Source organism: Taudactylus pleione, unplaced genomic scaffold, assembly GCF_031769625.1.
Source record: "Taudactylus pleione unplaced genomic scaffold, aTauple2 ptg000198l, whole genome shotgun sequence".
Lineage (NCBI taxonomy): Eukaryota > Metazoa > Chordata > Amphibia > Anura > Myobatrachidae > Taudactylus > Taudactylus pleione.
The window spans coordinates 10,083,576-10,111,271 of NW_028284600.1; the positions used below are offsets into that span (position 1 = coordinate 10,083,576).

Sequence of the window (27,696 nt, forward strand, 5' to 3'; positions counted from 1 at the left end):
TAGTGCCAAGCGTGCGCCTGTGTCATAAGTAAAGGGCCGGCTGGCTTGACCGTTAAAGGGTGCTGTAACCCCCAAAGTACACTCCAGTCCAAACCAAAAAAAAAATTATTTTCTGTGTTTGTGAATTGTGTGCGCAGTAGCCGCACGTGCATCAACAAAGGAGCAGCACCAAGCGTGCGCCTGTGTCCCATAAGTAAAGAGCAGGCTGGCTCATTTCTTAAAGGCTGGTGTAACCCACAAAGTGCACTACTCTCCAGCAAAAATAAAAAAATATTTTCTGTGTTTAGCCGCACGTATATATCAAATCGATAAAACATAAATGGAGGACCAAACTTTCTCCGATAAAAATAAAATAGAGAAAGATCAAGAACCACTTCCTCCTAGTGCTGAAGCTGCTGCCACTAGTCATGACATAGACGATAACATGCCATCAACGTCGTCTGCCAAGGCCGATGCCCAATGTCATAATAGAGGGCACATACAATCCCAAATGACAAAATTCAGGAAAATGACCTTGAAAAAAACATTTAAATCAGCTGAAGAGAAACGTAAACTTGCCAATATGCCATTTACGACACGGAGTGGCAAGGAACGGCTAAGGTCGATCCCTAGTATGTTCATGACTAGTGGTTCAGCTTCACATGACGATGGAAGCCCTCCTCCCACTAAAAAAATCAAAAGAGTTAAGCTGGCAAAAGCACAGCGAAGAACTGTGCGTTCTAAGAAGATATCACAAATCCCCAAGGAGAGTCCAAGTGTGGTGGTGGTTGTGATGCCTGACCTTCCCAGCACTGGATGGGAAGAGGTGGCTCTTTCCACCATTTGCATGCCCCCTGCAAGTGCTGAAAGGAGCACCCACAGTCCACTTGCTGATATGCAAATTGAAGATGTCACTGTTGAAGTACAACAGGATGAGGATACTGGTGTAGCTGGAGCTGAGGAGGAAGTTGGCAAGGAGGATTCTGATGGTGATGTGGTTTGTTTAAATCAGGCTCCGGGGGAGACAGTTGTTGTCCGTGGGATGAAAAAGCCCATCACGGTCATGCCTGGGCAGAAGACCAAACATTCCACCTCTTTGGTCTGGCAATATTTCTATCCAAATCCGGACAACAACTGTCTTGCCATATGTACCTTATGTAAAGGTGGAATAAGTAGGGGTAGGGACGTTAACCACCTAGGAACATCCTCCCTTATACGGCACCTGCAGCGCGTTCATAAAAAGTTACTGTCAAGTTCAGAAACTTTGGCTAAGACCGTAAGCAGTCCAGGGACACTTAAATCCCGTTGTCCTGTTGTATCCAAGCGCCTGCAAACCACACCGTCAACTCCCTCCTCGTCAATTTCCTCCTTAGTCAGGATCGGAAGTAGTCCTGCAGGCCATGTCACTGGCATGACTGACTCTCCTATCCCGGATTCCTCCGGAGGATCCTGCATTGCTACGCCTCCTGCTGCCGCTGCTGCTGTTGCTGCTGCTGGGAGTCGTTCATCATCCCAGAGAGGAAGTAGGAACACCACTACTTTTACTAAACAATTGACCCTCCAACAGTCCTTAGCGAGGAGGATGAAGTACGACAGCAGTCATCCTGAAGCAAAACGTATAACTGAGGCCTTGACTGCTATGTTGGTGTTAGATGTGCATCCGGTATCCGCCATTAGTGCAGTGGGATTTAGACAATTGCTGGAGGTAGTGTGTCCCCGATTCCAAATCCCGTCTAGATTCCACTTCACTAGGCAGGCGATACCGAGACTGTACAGAAACGTCAGAAAAAGTGTCCTCAGTGTCCTGAAAAATGCCGTTGTACCCAATGTCCACTTAACCATGGACAAGTGGAACAGGGCAGACTAAGGACTATATGACTGTGACAGCCCACTGGGTAGATGTATCACCTTACGCAGCAACAGCAGCAGCGTCACCAGTCGCAGCATCTCAGAAACGCCAGCTCGTTCCAAGGCAGGCTACGCTGTGTATCACCAGTTTCAGTAAGAGGCACACCGCCGACAACCTCTTAGAGAAACTGAGGGAAATCATCACCCAGTGGCTTACCCCACTTAGACTCTCCTGGGGATTTGTGATATCTGACAACGCCACCAATATTGTGCGGGCATTACATCTGGGCAAATTCCAGCACGTCCCATGTTTTGCTCACACAATAAACTTGGTGGTGCAGAATTTTCTGAAAAGCGACAGGGGCGTGCAGGAGACGCTTTGGGTGGCCCGAAAAATTTCAGCCCACTTTCGCCATTCAGCAACTGCGTGCCGAAGACTGGAGCGCCAGCAAACACTCTTGAACCTGCCCCGCCATCACCTGAAGCAAGAGGTTGTGATGTGGTGGAACTCAACCCTCTATATACTTCAGAGGATGGAGCTGCAGCAAAAGGCCATTCAAGCCTATACATCCACCTATGACATAGGCAAAGGAGGGGGTATGCACCTGACTCAAGCGCAGTGGAGAATGATTTCCGTGTTGTGCAAGGTTCTCCAGCCCTTCGAACTTGCCACACGTGAAGTCAGTTCAGACACTGCCAGCTTGAGTCAGGTCATTCCCCTCATCAGGCTTTTGCAGAAGCAGCTGGAGAAAGTGAAGGAGGAACTAAGACAGAGCGATTCCGCTCGGCATGTGGGACTTGTGGATGAAGCCCTTCATTCGCTTTGCCAGGATTCCAGGGTGGTCAATCTGTTGAAATCAGACCACTACATTTTGGCCACCGTGCTCGATCCTAGGTTTAAAGCCTATGTGGTGTCTCTCTTTCCGGCCGACACAAGCCTGCAGAGGTGCAAAGACCTGCTGGTGAACACACTGTCAGCTGAATCGGAACGTGACACGTCAACAGCTCCTTCTTCATTTTCTCCCGCAACTGGGGCTGCCAGGAAAAAACTTAGGTTTCCTAAGCAACCCGCTGGCGGTGATGCAGGGCAGGCAGGACCAAGTTTGGACATCTGGTCCGGACTGAAGGACCTGGCAACAATTTCTGACATGTCTACTGTCACTGCATATGATACTGTCACCATTGACAGAATGGTGGAGGATTACATCGGTGACAGCATCCAAGTAGGCATGTCAGACAGTCCATACCTGTACTGGCTGGAAAAAGAGGCAATTTGGAGGCCCCTGTACAAACTGGCTCTATTTTACCTGAGTTGCTCCCCCTCCAGTGTGTACTCCGAAAGAGTGTTTAGTGCAGCCGGGAACCTTGTCAGCGAAAGGCGTAGGAGGTTGCTTCCACAGAATGTGGAGAAGATGATGTTCATCAAAATGAATTATCAGCTCTTCCAGGGAGACCAGCCTCCAGAACGTACAGAGGGACCTGTGGTGGTGGATTCAAGTGGGGACGAGTTAATACTTTGTGAGGATGAGGATGTACACACTGAAGAGGGTGAGGAATCGGTGGATGAGAAGGATGAGGATGACATCTTGCCTCCGTAGAGCCAGTTTGTGCAGGGACACATTAATTGCCAGCTTGTTTTGTGGGGGCCCAAACGAACCAATCATTTCAGCCACAGTTGTGTGGCAGACCCTGGCGCTGAAATGATTGGTTTGTTAAAGTGTGCATGTCCTGTTTATACAACATAAGGGTGGGTGGGAGGGCCCAAGAACAATTCCATCTTGCACCTCTTTTTTTTCTTTGCATTATGTACAGTTTGGGGCCTAGTTTTTCAAACTGCCATCCTGTCTGCCACTGCAGTATCACGCCTAGATGGGTCACGTGTTTGTGCCGCCCTCTCGTGTCGCTTAGCATAGTCATCCAGCTACCTTGGCGCAACCTTTTGGACATAAAAACACTATTGTGAGGTGTGAGGTGTTCAGAATAGACTGGAAATGAGTGGAAATTAAGGTTATTGAGGTTAATAATAGCATAGGAGCAGAAAAACCTATAAATTCTGTGATTTTAGCTGTTTTTATGCTTTTTTTTCAAAAAAATACAGATCCAAAACACAAAACCCAGAACCCAAAACACGGAAGGGTGGTTTTGGCAAAACCAATCCAGATCCAAAACACGAAGAAAGATCCAGATCCAAAACCAAAACACAAAACACGAAAAGTGGCCGGTGCACACCCCTACCCTAAATGCATGTGCATGATGTCGACTTTTTGACAATGTCAACATTATGTCATTGTTGACATCCTGAATATCGTCATTTCGACTATGTCAGCATTATAGTGTTGACATATTAAATGTTCACATACTAACTACATCCCCTTGATCATACATGCAGAACATGGATCTTTGATGTGACTTCTAATTTTAAGTTATGGTTTATAATACCCAAATTTTCCTAATGAAAACTGAAGTGATGACAACATATAACACTCTTTATGCAAACATTATTTGCAGGAGTTTTTATATGTATTAACATCAAACTAGATGTGAGCAGTTGAGCTTTGGCTCTGATCTTCACACCAATATTGTATCTGAGAACACATCATGGGCCTGATTCAGAGCCGGACGCTATTTGCGGACGGTCGTTCCAAAAAAGGGGCCGGCTATTTAAATTGAGCTCTCGCTCTTTGCGGTTTGTTGACTCCTCTATGTCTGAGCGAGCAAATGAAAAATGCGCTCGCTATTTTGTAAAGACGCCTCTTTGCCATTCGCAACACACGTCATCTCCGGTATTTATTAGATTAATCGGGTACATCGAAAGGCATCTGAACTGCTCGCAGTGCTTGTGGTAGGTTTTTTCTACCGCTGTCACTACGAACAGTTCAGATTAAAAGACAACCAAGTGACGTGGTCGATGACGCTACTTTACTAATTATGCACTCCCATTAAATGCACTTTTTACCATTAGGCACGCCTGCGTTCGGATCTCCACTCCACCGTTTTCAAGCACCTTCCCCTGTTACCACCCACAAACGGTACATTCTGTCAATCAAATTAGCAGCCCCTCGCTGTTTTGCGAGCGCACGATTTCCGACCGCAATGACTGGTTTGCGCATGCTCATTATGACCCATACGCATGCGCAGTTGTGCGAACATCGCTCAGAGCAAACGAGCGGCCGCTTACGAGCGGCTCTGAATCAGGCCCCATGTTTCAGAGACTACAAGTCATTGTTATGGAAATTTTGGGTCTCGTGTTTTGTGTCCACATTCTCAGGTCCAAGCAGCTCATCTGTATAAAATGTATGTCTTATAAGTAAAATCTAATAGCAATAAATCACTTACTAAGCACTATTTTACACACCTAAGGGGTACATTTACTAAGCGATGGTTACTCAGCTTGTTAGTAGTTATGGCCAAACATTTAGAACAGCAACTAACATTAAATGCAATGTTTTGCTTTTAACATTATTGTCATTTTAAGCCCCTCTTCCAGAACCCCCAAGAAGCAGCAGCTTTGAAAAACCACCGCTTAGTAATCATCTAAGGGGTCTATGTACTAAACCTTGGAGAGAGATGAAGTGGATGGAGATAAACATACCAACCAATCAGCTCCTAACTGTCACTTTACACTTTAAAAAATGACAGCTAGGATCTGATTGGTTAGTACTTTGTCTCCTTCCACTTTGCGTGTTCTTCATCACTATCTCTCAACTGCCTGTTTTTCATCAGTACCTCTCACTGCCTGTTCTACATCACTACCTCTCACTGCCTGTTCTTCATCACTATCTCTCAACTGCCTGTTTTTCATCAGTACCTCTCACTGCCTGTTCTTCTTCAGTACCTCTCACTGCCTGTTCTTCATCAGTACCTCTCACTGCCCGTTCCTCATCACTACCTCTCACTGCCCGTTCCTCATCACTACCTCTCACTGCCCGTTCCTCATCACTACCTCTCACTGCCCGTTCCTCATCACTACCTCTCACTGCCCGTTCCTCATCACTACCTCTCACTGCCCGTTCCTCATCACTACCTCTCACTGCCCGTTCCTCATCACTACCTCTCACTGCCCGTTCTTCATCACTACCTCTCACTGCCTGTTCCTCATCACTACCTCTCACTGCCCGTTCCTCATCACTACCTCTCACTGCCCGTTCCTCATCACTACCTCTCACTGCCTGTTCCTCATCACTAGCTCTCACTGCCTCTTCTTCATCACTAGCTCTCACTGCCTCTTCTTCATCACTACCTCTCACTGCCTGTTCTTCATCACTACCTCTCACTGCCTGTTCTTCATCACTACCTCTCACTGCCTCTTCTTCATCACTACCTCTCACTGCCTCTTCTTCATCACTACCTCTCACTGCCTCTTCTTCATCACTACCTCTCACTGCCTGTTCTTCATCACTACCTCTCACTGCCTGTTCTTCATCACTACCTCTCACTGCCTGTTCTTCATCACTACCTCTCACTGCCTCTCTACAAGGCAGTACATAGGGCCCGATTCATTCAGCAAGGATCACAATTGCAAAGCTGCACGCAGGCTATAGATATGATGTATGCACGCAGGCTATAGATATGATGTATGCACGCAGGCTATAGATATGATGTATGCACGCAGGCTATAGATATGATGTATGCACGCAGGCTATAGATATGATGTATGCACGCAGGCTATAGATATACGATGTATGCACGCAGGCTATAGATATGATGTATGCACGCAGGCTATAGATATGATGTATGCATGCAGGCAGCTTTGCAATTGCGATCCTTGCAGATTTGGTAATACAGCAGGAGGCATCACGCCCCCTGTGCATTACTTATCTGCAAAAGAAATGGTAGTTGCTCAGATCAGCTTAATTGCATAACACAGGTGCTTGTAAAGGGCGGGGTTTACTCTGAACACAGAAAAAAAGGAGATTTGCCCCCCAGCACACTGCAGCAAAAACAATACTTAAATCCTACATGATAATAGCTATTCAGAGGTATTAGTTACATACATTTGCAAATATATGAATAAGCGCCAGGCCAATCGTCAAGGCTCCTCTATACTGGCGTCCCTAGCATTAAGGGGTTCACGTCCGAGAAGCAAGGCACCCCAAAAAAATTCCAACCAAGGACCATCCCCAGGGCATCACACAAAAAGGGAAAAAGGTGATAGTGAAGTATAAAGAAAAGATGTGTAAGTATAAATCAATAAGTGTTAATGAAATGAGAAAGAATTAAAATGACATAAATAATATACAAACAAATAGAAAAGTGATAAAAGTATTCTATGTGAATTAAGTGGTGATGCCATGAGAAAGGCCCAGTCAGAACCCCCCCGGGGGCCCCACTCCCAAACGCTCACCCCAAAATAATTATTGCTACATAATAGTAGCACCCACTCTGGGTCATATAATTACAATTGATGTACTGCATGATAACAGTACATATATAAGCTGAGAGCTAACTTACCTTGGAGGTACCCCAAAAACCTCCACATGGCACTATAAGGATCAACACCTCCTCCTAATGCTGACTGCCTTCATGCCTCTCCAAACTTGCAAAAGAAATGGTAGTTGCTCAGATCAGCTTAATTGCATAACACAGGTGCTTGTAAAGGACGGGGTTTACTCTGAACACAGAAAAAAAGGAGATTTGCCCCCCAGCACACTGCATTGTCCAATGCAGCATCAGATACTCTGCAAGAACATCGGCTGGCTAAGGTGACCCATGGGGTCATACAAGCTGGCCGCTGCAGATGAGAGGAAGAGACCAAGAACTCTCCATCAGCCGACAGAGATCCTGGTCTCTTCCCTCTCCCCAACAGTGTCGCCGCCCCCTCCCTAACCACAAATGGCAACAGACTGTCAATCAGTGACAGCGTGCTGCCAGTCTGCATGCGGGATGGCAGACCCATTTTGCACATGCGCAGAACGGGTCAGACACCTGCACAAATTCCCGATCATCGAGAATCTGCATTCAGCAGTGCACTGGAGGGTTAGGCTAAGGGAACGGGGGTTATGATTAGGCACCCCCGGGGGGAGGTGAGGGTTAGGCACTCCCCGGGAGGGTTAGGTTTAGGGTGCGGGGAGGGGAGGGGGGGGTTAGGTTTAGGCACCCTGGGAGGAGGTTAAGGTTAGGCACTAGTGGGGGAGGTTAGGGTTAGGCACCCCTAAAGGAGGGTTAGGGGGGGAAGGAGAGGGGAGGGTTAGGGTACTTACCTCACGCTGTTGGGATTTCCATCTGTAGGGCTCACAGTGTTGGGATTTGAACCGCAAGCACTACAATCACATTCCATCTTAAGTGTCACCTTTCCAAAATGTTGGGTGTATGAACAAGGATTTCGATATTTGGTTAAATCAGTCATTGCAGCAGTGGTGTAACGATAATGGGTGCAGGGTGTGCAGTACACATGACCTCTCACGCTGCACACCCTATGCGCAGAATGTACACCATTTGTCACTGGGTTTCTAGTAGAAGTGCCTTCTTTCTGGTGATAGTACTTACACAGGAGATAGCAAAGACTCTTGCACTGTACAGAGCCATTGCTCTCTTCTGTGCTTGTGCAATATTTCTGAAGTCCTTATCAGAAAGATAATGCAGCCATGTAGGGTGAAGCAAATGGAGGCCACCATTTTGTTGAAACAACTCTGCAAGCAGCTTATATGCTTAATTTACAAGCAAAAGACTTGAAAATGGCGCTTTTGAGGGTTTCACCACATTTCTCATATATACAAAGCCTGGAATGTGATACATTCCAGTGGGCAATGCCATCTTCAGATGGAGTTGCCCAATAGAAGACTATGGGCTTTTAATCACGGCTTCCCCCCTGGGAAGGATCCAAATAGAGTAGTTTTTCATATACTGTCTTCTTTATGTCTGTACTGAGCTCTATTGATGGCAAAGCTACTGTAAGTAGTTCCATAAAATATATATCGATGCCTATTGTTTTATGATTTAGTTTCTCCCCAAATCCCATTTCCTCCACCCCTCTAGTCCGGCAGTCAGGGCAATTTTCTGTCATGGTCTGATTGTCTTCTAGATCACTGCACAAGAATGAAAATGTTTCCGATGTGAAAATAGTTACTTCTAATTGATTTCAGCATGCAAAGAATGAATATGACATTTAAAACTCTCAGTTAGCTCTGAGTTCCGAGATATAGCCCATTTATGACGATGTAGGGGTATTCCTAGTGAAGTGGGCAGAATGGAGAGAATTTTACCAGCAATCTGCGTTCTGCGCAGAGGGGGCAGGGCCTAATGACCCAATTAAATGAATCAGTTATTTGTCCCCTCCCCTATTCAAATATATGCGATTCACGGAATTACCCACACAAGAGAACTGTGGTGCACTGAGTGACAAGCATAGTGATTCCACCGAGACATTTCTGCAATGGAACAAAGATATCAGGGCAGGTGATCACTACTGTTGGACAGTGACAAGAGATGCCCCAGAAGAGGAGTATAAGGGACAAGCAAAGAGAAAGCACCCCCATGAATAGGCCACTATATCAGGGAGTACTTTCGGATGCTGTATGTTTGTTTCGTATGCTGTATGTTTGTTTCGTTTTGTGTTCTTATTTGTTATTGTTTGAATTAAAACAACTGTTATTTAATTTCTATCAAGAAAATATCATATTATTTAAAAATAGCTTTTCACTATGACTATATTACTAATGTACATACAGTATAGTGCAAGTAGTGTAGCTCAAAAAATAGAGCTAGTAAAAACATTCTGAAATCATTTTAGTTTTTCTTGACCTCAAATTAGTAATGTATGACTATTTTTACAAAGGAAACAAATTAAAAGTATTAATTTGTTGTACAGTGTAATTTGATGTTGTTTAAACTGTTTAGTTAATTTAATAATTAACTTACCTGTTCCCTCCTCAATGATAGAGGCAGTTCCCCTTAATGTTTTTTCAAACATCGAGTTTGTCAGGTTTAAATCCTCAGACTTGGCTTCAATTATATGACATCCCGACCTATCCAACTGAGAGTAAGAGGTGATCAGTTTTCAGGAGTCATTTATATATACTAATATAATACAAACATGTGTCTGTTTGTTTCAAGCTGGTTAAAAAAAACGACTAAACCGATTTTCATGAAAACTGCATCATTTTATAGTGAAAACTCCTAGAAATAACCTGCACTTTGTTTAATCTCGATCTTGAGCAATAACAAAAACAACATTTATTGACTTCATCAATGCAAGAGATAGGTGTGGCACCATGCGCGCGGCCGTTAAGGGATGGGGGAGGTGCTTTGGGGCTGCGTTCACATGAATAGGATAGGCTACATAGCAGTCTGTGCACATGGCACACAATGACTTTGGTGTGAGAGGTGGGTGAATAGGATAGGCTACATAGCAGTCTGTGCACAGGGCACACAGTGACATAGGTGTGAGTGATGGGTGAATAGGATAGGCTACATAGCAGTCTGTGCACAGGACACACAGTGACATTGGTGTGAGTGGTGGGTGAATAGGATAGGCTACATAGCAGTCTGTGCAAAGGGCACACGGTGACATTGGTGTGAGCGGTGGGAGAATAGGATAGGCTACATAGCAGTCTGTGCACAGGGCACACAGTGACATTGGTGTGAGTGGTGGGTGAATAGGATAGGTTACATAGCAGTCTGTGCACTGGGCAAACAGTGACATTGGTGTGAGTGGTGGGCGAATAGGATAGGCTACATAGCTGCTGTGCACAGGACACACAGTGACATAGGTGTGAGAGGTGGGTGAATAGAAGAGGCTACATAGCAGTCTGTGCACAGGGCACACAGTGACATTGGTGTGAGTGGTGGATGAATAGGATAGGCTACATAGCAGTCTGTGCACAGGGCACACAGTGACATTGGTGTGAGTAGTGGGTGAATAGGATAGGTTAGATAGCAGTCTGTGCACAGGGCACACAGTGACATTGGTGTGAGTGGTGGGTGAATAGGATAGGTTACATAGCAGTCTGTGCACAGGGCACACAGTGACATTGGTGTGAGTGGTGGGTGAATAGGATAGGCTACATAGCAGTCTGTGCACAGGGCACACAGTGACATTGGTGTGAGTGGTGGGTGAATAGGATAGGTTACATAGCAGTCTGTGCACAGGGCACACAGTGACATTGGTGTGAGTGGTGGGTGAATAGGTTAGGCTACATAGCAGTCTGTGCACAGGGCACACAGTGACATTGGTGTGAGTGGTGGGTGAATAGGATAGGTTACATAGCAGTTTGTGCACAGGGCACACAGTGACATTGGTGTGAGTGGTGGGTAATGGAGCTGCTGTCACCAGTCTGTATAGCGCTGCTGGTCACATGAGCCACTCCCGTGACAGGGCCCCTATGTAAAGCAATACTACAAGAACACCTCAAATAAAACAAAAATGTTGGCAGAAATGATTTCATTGTGATAAAAGCCACGGACCACAGCTAGTTAATCATAAGATCTCCATCACTCAATTTACTGCTTTGTGTTTTTATACCACTGCAAAATACCATAAATATCTGTGGCAATATTTGCAGTTTAATTCACTCAGAATTATAAGAATTCAGTAATAATCATACTCAAAAGGTTACCTTGGTTATCTGTTCAAGCAAGATAAACTCTAATTAAATAACTGATAAGTTAATGTTAATGAGCCATTCTAACATTTTTCAGTTTTAATTCATAATCATTTGGTGAAGATCTAAATGTGAAGTTACAATAATCATGATAGTTAGAACTGAATATTGGCTTGAGGCTGTACTGCTGCTCTAACCCACTACCATTGACTTAGAACTTAGTATGACTTGACACTAATAGACTTCACTCTTAATATTTAGATGTATGTACATATGTAAAGCTCTAAAGAAAACAAAAAGCTCAAACTTTATGGCCAATAAATTACAAACCTGTATTTCCAGCACTGTAAAGTGGGTACCCATAGTAAATCAATCTTTAAACAGAATGTATCTCAAAGTGCTGGACCATGGTCCTTTCTTACCAGGTCCAGGCAGCTGAGCGTAACCTCTATTCCTACAGCAGAGTTCCTTGACTTTTAGCACCCTCCTGTCAGGTCCAGGCAGCTGAGTGTAACCTGTTTTCCTACAGCAGAGTTCCTTGGCTGTTAGCACCCTCCTGCCAGGTCTGTGCAATTGCAGTCACAGTGGTGTACCATGCAGTGGTCCTGGTATACATGAGTGCCACCATCTTGGTTTCTCTTCATCCTGCTGTAGTGGGGTTTCTAGCAGTAGGTCATTTACAGAAATATCGGTCAACTCGCTGCTTGCGTGTGGTGGTTGCTGACTGAGCTGTAGGCCTCCATATCTCCCTGCTAGTGGCTCCAGTTAGCTGTTATGTATGCAGCCACCACACCCCATTGTTTACAGCAACTGTGGCAATAAAGAAGAGCATTGTAACATGCCTAAAGGGCGCACATCAGAATCCTCTTAGTGGCATGGGGCTAGTCACTGCATCTTCTCTTTCTAGTCAGTCGTATTGGTTTTTCTGCTCCATTTGTACCAAGAATTAGAAGAAGAGAGAGTGGATCTGCACCTGCGCAACTGCTTGTCCACTATAATATACTGTATTCCAGTGCTGATGACCCCTGGCATCATCATCATTATCTTCCTTCTGCTGCTGGCCAATTCCTGCTCAGGACTTCTAGTCAGCTGAGCACTTCTGCCCATTCACAGAGCAGCATTTGTTTGGCAGGCTACTGTACATAAATTAATTCTGGACATTGACTGATCTTCATTTTGTTCTTTGAGGTCAGTTTCTGTCGGACCCTGGTTCCTGGTGATTCTCCAGAGTTCCAGCTGTCTCAGATCATCCTTATGGCGATTTCTTTACTTATCTACTGTTGCCAGTTTCCATCTCTTGGACCAACATCTCAGCACAAATGCAGCTACACAAAGTGCTTGCAGTGCCCTGCATCCCAGTGCAAGTGCTTTATACACTGCCCCTGTTTTCTATAAACATAATTAAAAATTTATGAAAAATGTACTTTTGCCAGGGATAGACTGAGGCTCTATATTAGCCCTGGATACAAAAGGGGCATGGTTAAGTCTTATGGGGCGTGCCGCGAGTCACAGGGGTCTGGTCTCTCAGCACGCCACCATCTCTCGGTATCCGGACCACAGAGCATCGGGAGGCGGAACTGCATGGCCAAGTTTTAAGACCGGACCTGCTCATCAGGCCATCCTGGGCCATCTTAAGGGAGCAGGACACTGTGTGCTGCATTTCCGCCTGCCTCCCCCTGAGCTCATACCGTGAACTCTAGTGGTCGGGGACACCTCCAGCTTCGGGCAGGTGAATTCTGTCCTGTGCAGCCACACTCCTTGAGCCGACATTTACCAGAAGTGCCAGATGGCCAGACCGGCCTTGACATCTACAAAGGTTGCAAATCATCATTTTGAATTTAGAAAAGGTCACTAATGCCTTTGGTGTCATGACACACTTGTAAACACAAATAACAAATGACTCACTTTAACGAAACACCAATAGTAAAATATTGCAATAAATTAAACCTGAATCATTATTAAATATTTATATATTTGAAAGTCAGCCGGAATTACAACTAATATTAAATTATTCCCAAATAATCTGTGAAACATTTTAAAAAATTTTTTAAAGAGTTTTTTTGCCTCTAATTCAAAACGTTTTGCAAATGGAGCCTGGTGTAATATAGATGTGTTCAGTTATTTATTGAAAACCAGTGAACTGCACAGACACATTAAATATCCAATTGAAGAGATTATAGGCTGAAAAGGAAGTGCATATTACCAGTGGCGTCCCACCCCACGGTGTCACCCAGTGCGTGGAAGGATGCTGTCCGTGCAGCGAATCCGAGCTCCCCCAAAAAGGGGGCGTGGCAACACAGGAAAGTCAGGGGGCATAGCTACATGGGAAGGGGGTGTGGCCTCGCAGTCCGAACCCACGTGATCCCGTGTTTTTTACTGGGGCGGTGCCGGAGATGCAGACTGTGTGCAGTGCCGGCTCCCTCACAGTGTCAGGAGCCAAGTGCTGCACGTAGTGCTACAGTGCAGCACCTGGCTCCTGTCATGGTGGGGGAGTCTGCACCTTGGTGTCACCCCTCGGCGGGTGACACCCTGGTGCGGCCCGCACCACCCTTGTCATGCCACTGCATATTACTCTGTACAATGCAGATTCCACACTTTGAAATATACTACCTTTTATCTCACTTCATTTATCTTAATTAACACAGTATTGTATATGAACTTGTAATTAATCTGTAAAGCCTATCTAATGATCTCACCTTTCCAGTGAAATTAGTACAAAGTTCAGATTGTGTTTCAGGATAAGGACCCCTGCCCCACACACGTGTAAAAGGCTTTCGACACACAGTAGCCGTATAATTCCCTTGAACTGGCTTCCCATATGTGTATCTAAGAGAGATGTGATAAACAAAACAGTATATCAATTGTGACCCAATAATTTACTGTTAGGAGATTTAGAGATGGGAATACAGGACAATGATAAAAAACTGGAACATAAAAAGAACAAATTCTGTGATCACTTACAAATAATAAATATGTTATGCTCAAAATCAGCTATTTGTCTAAACACCTACTGTACTTTATATTCTTTAAAGGAGCCTCATCTGACTATGGGCCTTATTTAGCAATGAGTCTCATATTTATTTATCAATGGGTGATAAAACTTGTTGTATATGATAAATGGTGCTCCAGCCAATCAGCTCCTAACTGTAATTTTTCAAACAGATGACAGTTGGGAGCTGATTGGTTGGAGCACCATTATCATACACAGCAAGTTTATCTCTCCTTCTGAATTATAAAACTCGTTGATAAATAAGGCCTTACATTATATAAAAGACTATAAATATAGCCATCTTAGCTCAAAGAAATTAATATATGTTTGGATCTGGTACTAGCAGCTACATATTTATTTTATATATGGCCATCTTTTAATGTTAGTATCAGATTATTCATTTTGTGTAAACATTATAACAAAAGTGCACAATTAATAACATTGTTCATACCTGCTGTATTTATTCTATATTGTATAAGGATGTCATGTCTAGTTTTCATTTTAGGAGATATTACATTTACATTGTTTCATTTATAGAAGTGTGTGTCCCCCCCCCCAGTTTTGAAATAGGAACATAAGACACGCACCCAAAAAAGGGCCATGGCCTCATGGGGAAGGGCCAGGGAAGAGATAGGGGAGGCCAGGACATGCTGGGGATAAAAGACCAGGAAGCTACAAGTGAGGATGATAATAAACTGTAAATTGACAGGACCCGACAGTGCCCCCTGCCCTGTGGTGCCCTGTGCCATGGCAGGTCGCACTACCCTAGTTACGGCCCTGTTAATATCAATTAAGGAAGCAGCTACATGTAATGCTACAGTACAATATCTGGACAGCTTCTCATTTTTAACTTTTTGGTTTAGTAAAGCACTAACAGGTTTGAGTGGAGGCAAACTGATTTAAAGATTGGAAAAGGCAATGTCAATGAAGATGATAGGAAGCTAATACCCCTTTTACACCAGAGCAAAAACCTGGGTTTTTGCTGGGTCAACCCGGATCGCAGCTCAGTGTAAAAGGGTCACTGAAAAATAACCCAGGTCAATTGACCCTGCAATCCAACCCAGGTAGCTACCAGGGTTTAACCCAGGTTGGACCTGGGTAATGGTGCAGTGTAAACGGTGCAACCTGGGTTATCCGACCTGGGTCATGCCTAAAATAAGCTGATTGGTGGTTGTGGAGCAGTCACCTCCCACTTTTTATGACCTCACAAGTTTAGCAGGGCAGACCCAGGTTCAGCGTGAACAGGGTTTACCTGAGAATAACCTAGATCGATGGTGCTGTGTAAATGGTGTCTGATCTGGGTCCGACCTGGGTTGGAACCATGTCTGAAAACCCAGGTCGAACCTGGGTTTTTGGTGTAAAAGTGGTATAAGAGGATCCAAGATAATCCAATTGGAAAGTATATGTTTGAATACCTGTTTAAATGCTGACAATTGTGATAATAGCCTTATGGTGTAAGTGAAATCTCTTTAGTGATGAGTCGTGGCTTGTGCACTGAATCACAGTCAGTTGAATATTATACCCCTTTTACACCTGAGCAAAAACCTGGGTTTTTGCTGGGTCTACCCAAGTCGCACCTCAGTGTAAAAGGGTCCCTGAAAAATAACCTGGGTCAAGTGACCCAGCAATTCAACCCAGGTAGCTACCAGGGTTGGACCCAGGATGGACCCAGGTAATGATGCAGTGTAAACGGTGCAACCCGGGTTATCTGACCTGGATCATGCCTAAAATGAGCGGATTGGTGGTTGTGGAGCATTCACCTCCCATTTTTTATGACCTAACAGGTTTAGCAGGGCAGACCAGAGTTCAGTGTGAACAGGGCTGACCTGGGAGTAACCCAGATCAAAGGTTTAGTGTAAATGGGTTTGACCTGGGTCTGACCAGGGTTGGAACCATGTCCAAAAACCCAGGTTGGACTTGGGTGTTTGGTGGAAAAGAGGTATTAATCAGGATGCTCTTCATTAGTCTTTAACTGTATAGCTGTAACACTGATTATGAATGATCACACACTATGCGATTGGTTTTCCATTGTGTCACAGTGTTTAAATAGGCAATTAGGATTATTCCTCATTGTCGGTGAAAGATTCAGCCTCATTATCCTTCTATTTTGCACATTCCTTTTGTACCTTGTTAAACAGTTCTATACAACCAAGTTTATTTCATATATTGTAGTACTCGCTGATATTTTTGTACACTGTTTCATCTGATTATAGAATGTGATTGTCCGTCACTTCCACTGAATTAGCTCCACTGCGGTTAACACTTTATTACCCACCATTCTGATTGATACCACGTATCATACTAGTACCTGTAATTAGGTGAAGTAAACATTAAGTGTCCCTTTCTGCCACCTCAATTACACTGTACATGACCTTGGATAAATAAGTTACTATCCATATGAAACTCCTAAATACCAGTAAGCATTTAAAGCTGGCTGTTATATTTGAAGTAAAAGGTTCTGGTTCTAATAATTTCTAAGCATATTTGTGTATCATTTGCATAATTGAGGCAGATAGTTCCAAGCAGAGGGGGTAGTTCTAGAGGTGATCAGTTGGTGCACATGAGTTGTGGGATAAGCACAATGTGTATCTGAAAGAATAATTAGATATGAAATGGTATGATATAAGGTGTGAGGAATAACTGATTTTGTAGATTTGGGGCACTTTCTGGTAAGTTAGCTCTCAATTTAAATAAATACAAGAATGTATAAACCAATATAGAGGCTCTCTTTGCTTAGAGTAAGCACCAATCCTGGTAGAAGCACCAAGTAGTGGCAAATGTTTTATCATATATTAGTAAATGAGTGTAACTTATACCCCTTTTACACCAGAGCAAAAACCTTGGTTTTTGCTGGTTCTACCCGGGTCGCAGCTTAGTGTAAAAGGGTCCCTGATAATGGTGCAGTGTAAACGATGCAACCCAGGTTATCTGATCTGGATCATGCCTAAAATGAGCAGATTGGTGGTTGTAGAGCATTCACCTCCCACTTTTTATGACCTCACAGGTTTAGCAGGGCAGACCTGAGTTCAGTGTGAACAGGGCTAACCTGGGCAGTGTAAATGGGTCTGACCTGGGTCTGACCAGGGTTGGAACCAAGTCCAAAAACCCAGGTCGGACCTGGGTTTTTGGTGGAAAAGAGGTATAAGACTTCTGTAATTTATTTAAGTGTAGAATGCTATTTCATTTACTGTTTTATGACACTCATATCTCCAACTACCTCTCTGCTATCTCTTCTTGGATGTCCCAGCGTGTTTTTAAACTTAACATGTCTAAGACTGAGCTAATCATCTTCCCACCCTCCCACATAACATCACTTCCCACAATTTCATTATTTATTAATGGCGCAACTATCTCCTCTATCCCCCAAGTACGCTGTCATGGAGTTATCCTTGAAGCCTCCCTCTGCTTCAAACCACACATTCAGTACCTCTCAAAGTCCTCACCCTTTTTCACCATGGAGGCAACTAAGACCCTCATCGACTAACTGGTCATCTCCAGATTTTATTATTGTAACTTCCTCTAATCTGGCCTCCCAGACTCCCACCTCGCTCCACTCTGTCCTCAATGCTGCTGCTCTCCAAACATTCTACATCTGCCTCCCCTCTTCTACAAGCCCTACACTGGCTTCCCTTCTCCTTCAGAACCCAATTCAAGGTTCTTACACTCACTTACAAAGCCCTCACCAACTCATCTCCAATTTACATCTCGGATCTCATCTCACTTCACACTCCTGCATGCCCACTTCGCTCAACAGATGTATGCCGCCTCTCTTGCCAACTGATTGCTTCCTCCCACTGCCAAGATTTTGCCCATGCTGCTCCCTACCTCTGAAACTCTCTCCTCTCTATCAGACTCTCCACCTCTCTACAAATCTTCAAACGTGCTCTCAAGACCCACTACTTCATCAAAGCCTCCCAGTGCTCATCCTAACCCGCTGCTCTATGCTTCTTTCTCACTGTCTACCCCATGTGTGTCACCCCTGTCTGTCTGCCCCTCCTCACAATCAGGGCCCTCTTCCCTCATATGCTTCTCCTTCCCTCGCTCATACGAACGTCTACTCCTAACTCCACAAGGGCACCTAACACTTGGTTGCTGATGCCCTGCTGCTTATTTGAGTGTTATGGTCGCCATTGCAGCAATGTTTATGTCCTTGTCCTGCACTGTTTTGTACTGTAAAGGTGCATACACACACAATGATTTTTTGAACGATTATCGTTAAACAATATAGTTTAACGATAATCGTTTGAAAAAATCGTTCACTTTCTGAGTGAAATGATGAACGATTATCGTTCATGCGCGTTCACATTTGTAGTTTGTAGTTTGTAGTTCAGTCAGACTTGTCAACTGAACAATTTTCATTAAGGGAATATGCAAAAATCGTTTGTAGTTCATAAAAATCGTTCATTACACTTTAAAAAATCTGACAGATAATCTGACAGAAAATCGTTCATAAAAATCGTTCATAAAATCGTTTGTAACAAAATCGTTGTGTGTGTATGCAGCTGTTTTCTTGTCTGCTCATTTGTTTATTTACTTTGTAAGGCGCTGCGGAATCCTTGTGGCGCTATATAAATAAAGGATAATAATAATAAAAATAATACGTTGAGTCTCCCATATCCAAATATTCCGAAATATGGAATATTCTGAAATACAGAATAATTTTGGCATGACTGAGATAATGAAACCTTTGATTTTTGATGGTTCAATGTACACAAACTTTGTCTAAGGCACAAATTATTCAAAATATTGTATAATATTACCTTCAGGCTGTGGGCCTGATTCAGACCCGCTCGCAAGCGCTATGTGCTTGCAAGCGGGTCGATGGTGGGGCACTGTGCACGCGCGGCGTGCGCAATGCGCGTGTGCGAGCCCCGGATCGAGTGAGAAATTCACTCGCTCCGGGGCTCGCTACAAATGGGGCGCTGTCGATGTTGATCGACAGCTCGCCCCGTTTTGTAGGGGGGGAGGGGGGGTGGCTGGTCAAACGGAGGCATTCCTGAAGGAACGCCTGCCATTTGAGGGCGTCCTTACTGACATCACTCGTGATGTTAGTAGAAAGCTTCCTGCTCTATTAGAGCAGGAAGCTCACTGGGGCTTGCGGGAATGAGACCCTACCACAAGGGTCTCGTCGCAAGCCTGATGGTCGCGATGGTCGCAACCATCACCTGGCCGCTCGCAAAAGCTGCAGGTGGTCACCCACAGCTTAGCGAGTGGCCAGGAGGCCGGGTTAAAAAAAAAAAAAGCGGCCGCCCTGATTCAGAGCGAGCGCTCGCTTTTTGCGAGCACCTCAGGATCTGACCCAGTGTGTATAAAGTGTATATGAAACATAAATGAATTTAATTTCTGTACACAAACTTTGCTTGAGCCACGAAATTATTGAAAATATTGTATAAAATGACCTGCAGGCTGTGTGTATAATGTGTATATAACATATAAATGCATTCTGTGTGTATATTAGGGTCCCATTCCCAAGATATTTCATTATGATATGTAAATATCCTAAAATACAGAATATTCCGTTATCCAAAATACCCCTGGTCCCAAGCATTTTGGATATGGGAGACTCAACCTGTAATACATTTTCCTGATGGGTTTTTTTTTGTGGTTTTTCTTGTCTAGATAACACCTCACTTTCAAGCACCTATTTCAGCAACATCCATTCAGTGTATCAATGTCTAAGAAGAATCATAAATGGAATCAATAGATGGAAGGGTGTGCTGGTCCTTGTGATGCTTTAGGAATTCCTCCTGACAAGTTAGCTCTCTATTTAAAAATACATGAATGTATTGTATGATTCAATATAGGGGTGAGCGGGTTCGGATTTCTGAAATCCGAACCCCCCCGAATCCGAGGCCGATCCGAGTCAGGCTCGACTTTTCCCGCCTGACTCGGATCTGAAATCGAGGCAAAACGTCATCATCCCGCCTTCCGGGTCTCGCGGGTTTTGGATTCTATATAAGGTACCCGCGTCGGCGCCATTTTCTCACTCGGCTGTGGACAATGAAGAGGGAGGGTGGGAGTTAGGGCTGGCTGGGCTGTGTAGTGTAGTGTAGTGCAGTGTAGTGTTGTGCTGTACTGTGCTGCGCTGTGCTGCTGTTGTCCATAGGGGCTGTGGGCCTGATTCAGAGCCGGACGCTCTGACCACCTACAGCTATAGCGAGAGTCCATGATGATGGTCGCGAGGGTCAAGACCGTCGCGACCATGGGGCTTGCGACGAGACCCTGCGGTAGGGTCTCGCTGCCGCAAGCCCTGGAGTGATTTTGGCTCTATCAGAGCCAAAATCACTCCCACTAGTGATGTCAGTGGGGCCGGACCCAGACGGTAGGTGTTCCCATGGGAACACCTCCGTCTGGCAGCCATGCCCACGGCACGCCCACCAAAGGGGGCGTGCTGTCACTCACCATCGACAGCAAGCCCCCTTTGGTGTGAGACCCCGAGCGACGGATTCCCCGTCGCTCGCCGGGTCTCGTGCATGCGCACGACGGAGCTCTCTCCGTCGTGCGCATGCGCACTTGTGCACCATCGACCCGGTTGTGAGCGAGCTGCGCTCGCGAGTGGGTCAGAATCAGGCCCAGTGTCCACTCCTCCAAAGTCCATAGGGGCTGGCTGTGTTGTGCTGTGCTGCTGTTGTCCATAGGGGCTGTGGGGGTGATTCAGACCCGCTCGCAAGCGAAGGATGCTCACAAGCGGGTCGATGTTGGGCGAATGCGCACAACAGAGGGAGCTCCGTCGTGCGCTTGCGCGAGACCCGGCGAGCGACGAGGAATACGTCGGTCATGGTCTCGCACCAAAGGGGGCATGCTGTCGATGGTGACTGACAGTACGCCCCCTTTGGTGGGCGTGCCGGGGGTGTGGCTGCTAGACGGAGGCGTTCCGTCTGAGTCCGGCCCCACTGACATCACTAGTGATGTCAGTGGGAGTGATTTTGGCTCTGATAGTGGTAACCCACAGCTATGCGAGCGTCCAAGAGGCCGCTCCATTTTTAGGGAGGAGGGCCCTGATTCAGAGCGAGCGCTCTGGTCAGAGCGTTCGGCTCTGAATCAGACCCTGTGTCCACTCCTCCAAAGTCCACAGGGGCTGGCTGTGTTGTGCTGTGCTGCTGTTGTCAATAGGGGCTGTGTCCACTCCTCCAAAGTCCATAGGGGCTGGCTGGACTGTGTTGTGCAGTCAGTTGTCCATAGGGGCTGTGTTCCCTCCAAAGTCATGTGCAATGTCCCAGTCCTAAAGGGGTGCTGTAGTGTTGTCCAGGGGGTGCTCTGTCCATCAGGGGTCCTCCCCCTAGTGCAAAAAAAAATAAAGGGTGCTCTGACCCCCAAAGTGCACTCCAAATAATATATATTTTTTTCTGTGTTTGTGAATTGTGTGCGCAGTAGCCGCACGTGCATCAACAAAGTAGCACCAAGCTTGCGTCTGTGTCATAAGTAAAGGGTCGGCTGGCTTGACCGTTAAAGGGTGCTGTAACCCCCAAAGTGCACTCCAAACAAAATAAAAAAATATTTTCTGTGTTTGTGAATTGTGGGCCTGATTCAGAGCCCGACGCTCTGACCAGGGCGCTCGCTCTGAATCAGGGCCCTCCTACCTAAAAATGGAGCGGCCACTTGGACGCTCGCATAGCTGTGGGTTACCACCCACAGCTTATGCGAGCGTCCATGATGATGGTCGCGATGGTCAAGACCATCGCGACCATCGGGCTTGCGACGAGACCCTGCGGTAAGTGCTCGGTGACCGGATGCCCTGGAGTGATTTTGGCTCTATCAGAGCCAAAATCACTCCCACTGACATCACTAGTGACACTAGTGATGTCAGTGGGGCCGGACCCAGACAGTAGGCATTCCCATGGGAATGCCTCTGTCTGGCAGCCACGCCCCCGGCACGCCCACCAAAGGGGGCGTGCTGTCAGTCACCATCGACAGCACATCCCCTTTGGTGCGAGACCCATAGCGACAGCTTGGCTGTTGCTATGCGGGTGTCGCTCATGCGCACGACGGAGCTCCCTCTAGTCGTGCGCATGCGCATTAGGGCACCATCGATCCACTTGCGTGTGTCCTACGCTCGCAAGTGGGTCTGAATTAGGCCCTGTGTGCACTGTGGCCGCACGGTTATCAACAAAGTAGCACCAAGCGAGCGCCTGTGTCATACGTAAAGGGCCGGCTGGCTTGACCGTTAATGGGTGCTGTAACCCCCAAAGTGCACACCATACAAAATAAAAAAATATTCTGTGTGTTTGTGAATTGTGTGCACTGTGGCTGCACGTGCATCAACAAAGGAGCAGCGCCAAGCGTGCGCCTGTGTCATAAGTAAAGGGCCGGCTGGCTTGTCCATTAAAGGGTGCTGTAGCCCCCAAAGTGCGCTCCAACAAAAATAAAATAATCTTTTTTTCTGTGTTTGTGTGTGAAATGTATGCGCAGTAGCCGCACCTGCATCCTCAAAGCAGCAGCGACAAGTGTGCGTCTGTCTGTTAAAGGGTGGTGTAACCCTCAAAGTGCGCTCCACAAAAAATATATATATTTTTTTTCTGTCTTTGTGAATTGTGTGCACTGTAGTTGCACGTGCATCAACAAAGGAACAGCGCCAAGCGTGTGCCTGTGTCCCATAAGTCTGTTAAAGGGTGGTGTAACCTCCAAAGTGCGCTCCACAAAAAATAAACAATTTTTTTTTTCTGTGTTTGTGTGCGAAATGTATGCGCAGTAGCCGCACATACATCAACACTGCAGCAGCGCCAAGCGTGCGCTTGTGTCATAAGTCAAGGGCCGGTTTGAACATCTGGTCCGGACTGAAGGACGTGCCAACAATTTCTGACAAGTCTACTGTCACTGCATATGATACTGTCACCACTGACAGAATGGTGGAGGATTACATTGGTGACAGCATCCAAGTAGGGATGTCAGACAGTCCATACCTGTACTGGCAGGAAAAAGAGGCAATTTGGAGGCCCCTGTACAAACTGGCTCTATTTTACCTGAGTTGCCCCCCCTCCAGTGTGTACTCTAAAATAGTGTTTAGTGCAGCCGGGAACCTTGTCAGCGAAAGGCGTAGGAGGTTGCTTCCACAAAATGTGGAGAAGATGATGTTCATAAAAATTAATTATCAGCTCTTCCAGGGAGACCAGCCTCCAAAACGTACAGAGGGACCTGTGGTGGTGGATTCCAGTGGGGACAAATTAATATTCTTTGAGGATGAGGATGTACACAACACTGAAGAGGGTGAAGAATCGGTGGATGAGGAGGATGAGGACGACATCTTGCCTCCGTAGAGCCAGTTTGTGCAGGGACAGATTAATTGCCAGCTTGTTTTGTGGGGGCCCAAACGAACCAATAATTTTAGCCACAGTTGTGTGGCAGACCCTGGCGTTGAAATGATTGGTTTGTTAAAGTGTGCATGTCCTGTTTATACAACATAAGGGTGGGTGGGAGGGCCCAAGGACAATTCCATCTTGCACCTCTTTTTTTTCTTTGCATTATGTACTGTTTGGGGCCTAGTTTTTCAAATTGCCATCCTGTCTGCCACTGCTGTGTCACTCCTAGATGGAAAACAAAACAAAATACCCGCACAGATTCTCAGTATAAATTTATCCTTCCCTTAATATAAATTTTATTAACAATATTGATGATAGGGAGGTGCTCCCAGGAATAATAGATGCGATTGGAACAAAAAAAGAAGAAAGAATATTCCTAAACGGGGCACTCACGGATATTGATAGTAATTAATCTGGCAGAAACCGTGTCACTATATGTGAATTAGTAGTAAATTAAAATATAACCTTTAATCTAATGTATAAAATATAGCTAGCGAAATATCTTTACAAAGACCACACAAAATTTAAAATAAATGTACTGTTATTCTCCAATTACCAATGTTGTCTCTATTCTCACCACAATGGTGTCATGTCATACCAAAGATGATGTCCGTATGATGCATGTATTGACCTCATAAAGGGTCCTCTATTCAGGCCAAATGTAATAAACATATGATATTAATATCATCTATTGGTAGTATTGACTGTGTACATTAAACCCAAATATATGGGAATGGGTTAATACAATATATGGTGATCTTATTATTCCACCAGATCATAATGTGGGTACAATAAATAACACTTTATTAATGATGTAATATCTACTCCACTCAGACCTACAAACCCATGTTGATAAATGGGCTGTGATTCCTCCCTATAAACAAATCCCCTATATTATATATAGGGATAGCAATAATGACACCATGAATTCATGAGGTGTGGTTAACTTATCCTACGCACACTTTGATAAATAACTGTGTATTCTTTTTATTGATATTCCTATAATCAAGGTGTAATTTTATGTGGCCATAACAATTTTACTCCATATATAATTTCAGTACTTGGTACATATTAGCATCAATGCTTGGCTCACATACACATATAATCCCCTATCACATGTCACTAATAGGGATGATGTAACTCTGTAACCAAATATATCCCAAGAATTCAACTGGTCCAATTGACCCAAGTGGGGCTTAACGGAGGCATGCGGCATGCGATACACGCTGCCAGGACATAGAGGTCTCATTCCCTCTGAATAAGTAATTAATGCTGTGGGGTTTGAGCGCCGGACGGAGGCATGCGGCATGCGATACACGCTGCCAGGATATATAGGTCTCACTCCCTCTGAATAAGAAACTAATGCTGGGCTGAGATATACTTTAACCTCCCATAATAAATCCTATGACCACTAAGTGATACAAAATTGCTATGATTGGCAACATTGTATAAAGGTGATCAAGGGATAATAGAGCTTAGACACCAGTTGAATTCTTGGGATATATTTGGTTACTGAGTTACATCATCCCTATTAGTAGTAACATTAATAAGACTTGTACCAAAAATGTCATGCTATGCAATAAAAAAATGTGTTAAGAATAACCACAAAACTGAGTCAGATATTTAACTAGAGTTCATATAAAAATATAGCATAAAGGAAAATCATTCTTATATTATGGGTCAGAAATTTGCCAGACTTAGAAGTAAGGGGCTGATTCATAGTTGTACGCTGAATCGATATTCACGAAGTTTGCCAATTTTTTTTCTGAACTGCATATGTGCAGAAACCACACTGCTTATGTGCAGATCTGGGGATACGATGTTGCTCGCGGTGCCCCAAAAGCCGACACCGTGATTACACCGGACATCTTTAGTAATCTGAGGGTTATTCAGATGTCCAATGTTTACGCAGTTGGTCCGATGATGCGTCTTTGGATCGCTATTAGCATAGAACTATGAATCAGCCCCTAAAGCCCTTATCAAGAGCCATCATAAACTCCATGGAACATTTTTATTGATAGTTTAACTAAGAGACTTAAGCTTGCTACAATTCTGCAATCGTTTATCCTTGTTGTGATCAGATATAATTTGGGTTCCATATGGATGTCCTCTAATTGTTTGTTCAAAGGTAATAAGTAGAGATGTGCGGGTCTGGTTCTCAGAGAACCGACAACAACTGAATTTAGGGGTTCCAAGATGAACCAAGTCCAAGTTCGGAATCACTTTGGGGTACCAAGTTGAACCAAGTCCCGGATTGGATCTTGCCGCTGTCCGCTACTTGGATTTTAAAACCGGGTTTTGGATTGTATGCCAATAGGTCAAAATTATTATGTAATTTTAGCTGTTTTTTATTAATTTTTTTTTTTAAAATACAGATTCGAAACCAAAACATGTGAGGGTGGTTTTGCAAAACCAGACACAAAGATAAACCCGGATCCAAAACCAAAACACAGGGGTCAACGCACATCTCTAGTAATAAGGCATACCTAATTGTACTTTAAAATTATGAAAAAAATGTGTGATGGATACTAGGTAGTTTGTAGAAGATGGGTATTGGAGCTTTACATTTTTTTTATTTATTCACCAATTATTTAAACAATGATGAAATCATTCCATAATTGTCATGTAATCCTGTCTGCAGAGCTTTTACATAACTTGACGTGAATGTGTCACTCACCTTCCACATAACTGCACTGAGAAGCGTTCACTATAAAACATAACATACTCAGGGAACTGAAGGGTGACCTCAAATTTTGGAAGCACTGCACAGATAAATTGGAAAAAAGTCAGAATTGACACAGGAAACCCATTGTAAATATTGCAGTTTAGGAAGGTTTCTTACCATATTCCTCCACACTGAAAGTATGGACTTTATCCTTCACTCGAATAGAATAATCCCCCAGTTGGGGCTCGGGGGAGAGAGGAAGGGAGAGCTCAGCAATTCCCTGATTGAGGCTTACATTCAGCCACTGACCAATCCGATTCTTGCTTGGATCCTAGGAGAAAACCATATATTCATCTCAACCCAAATATATATTTCATCTTATTATTGAGTAACTCATTCCTTGTTCTGTGAATTAGGCCATGTCTATAAGCATCTTACATACCTTTGTGTATGTCCAAATGGCCGATACCTCACAGAGTACTGATCACAAAGTACAGTACTACACCAATATCAGCTCAGTTGTAAATTTTACTTACTATACTGTAGGACCTTTTTTTTTAAATTCTCTGCAACATGAGACTTATTCCATTTAAATTATTTGGTAATGTTGTTATTTTGAAAACACTGGTTAAAGTCTATCCAAAGTGATACTAAGGGCCATATTCAATTAGCGGCGATGATATGAGTCGATCATCGGCCACTCATCGACCGATTTTATCGCACCCGCGATAATTTATCGCACTCTTATAGTGAGAAACAGGAGAAAAGTTGAATTTTCTCCATCTCAGACATGGAGAAAAAAATGCAAAATCCCTATTTTTGCCTAAAAATTTAGGGATTTCTTTCAGAACCCTTTTGGACACCAGTCCCCCCCCCCCCCCATAATGATAAATGACCACAATTTTTTTTCATAAGTTGCGTACTTTGGCGAAAAATGACTGCGCACATTTTTTGCAAAAAAAAGTTACAAAAACGCCTGCTGCGGCCATGTGCGATGTTTAAAACATTTGACGCATCCATACGTCCCCCTGATAAACCAGACCCAATACTTAAAACCCATTATCAACAGGTTTTTTTGGCAAAAATTTGCACAGCTGTTTTTCACCAAAGTACGTAACTTCCGAAAAAATTTTGTCCTACCCCCAAGAAGGACAAGCAACAGGGGCAACTGTAGGGCAACATGCTGATGCTATAAGTAGCATGCAGTGGTGACTCAATTCAGCACTCAATGATCCTGTGTCAAACACATGGGTGAGCATAGACTGTTAGGGGTAAATTTACAAAGATGGGAGTTCTATTAAGAAGTGATGTTGCCCATAGCAACCAATCAGATTCCAGGTATTATCTTCTAGAAGGTGCTAGATAAATGAGAAGTAGAAT

At 44.5% G+C, this 27,696-nt stretch overlaps 1 protein-coding gene across 1 annotated transcript in view; it reads right to left on the reverse strand.

Moving 5' to 3' along the window:
- Nucleotides 1-27,696, reverse strand: part of LOC148518853 (alpha-2-macroglobulin-like) — a 229,079-nt gene that overhangs the window by 156,992 nt on the left and 44,391 nt on the right. Inside the window, exons 6-9 of the mRNA XM_088476974.1 lie at nt 26,494-26,647; nt 26,329-26,413; nt 14,063-14,192; nt 9,685-9,799 (exon numbers count right to left, since the gene is read on the reverse strand). Coding sequence (XP_088333100.1) covers nt 9,685-9,799; nt 14,063-14,192; nt 26,329-26,413; nt 26,494-26,647 — 484 coding nt within the window. The remainder of the gene's footprint in view (nt 1-9,684; nt 9,800-14,062; nt 14,193-26,328; nt 26,414-26,493; nt 26,648-27,696) is intronic.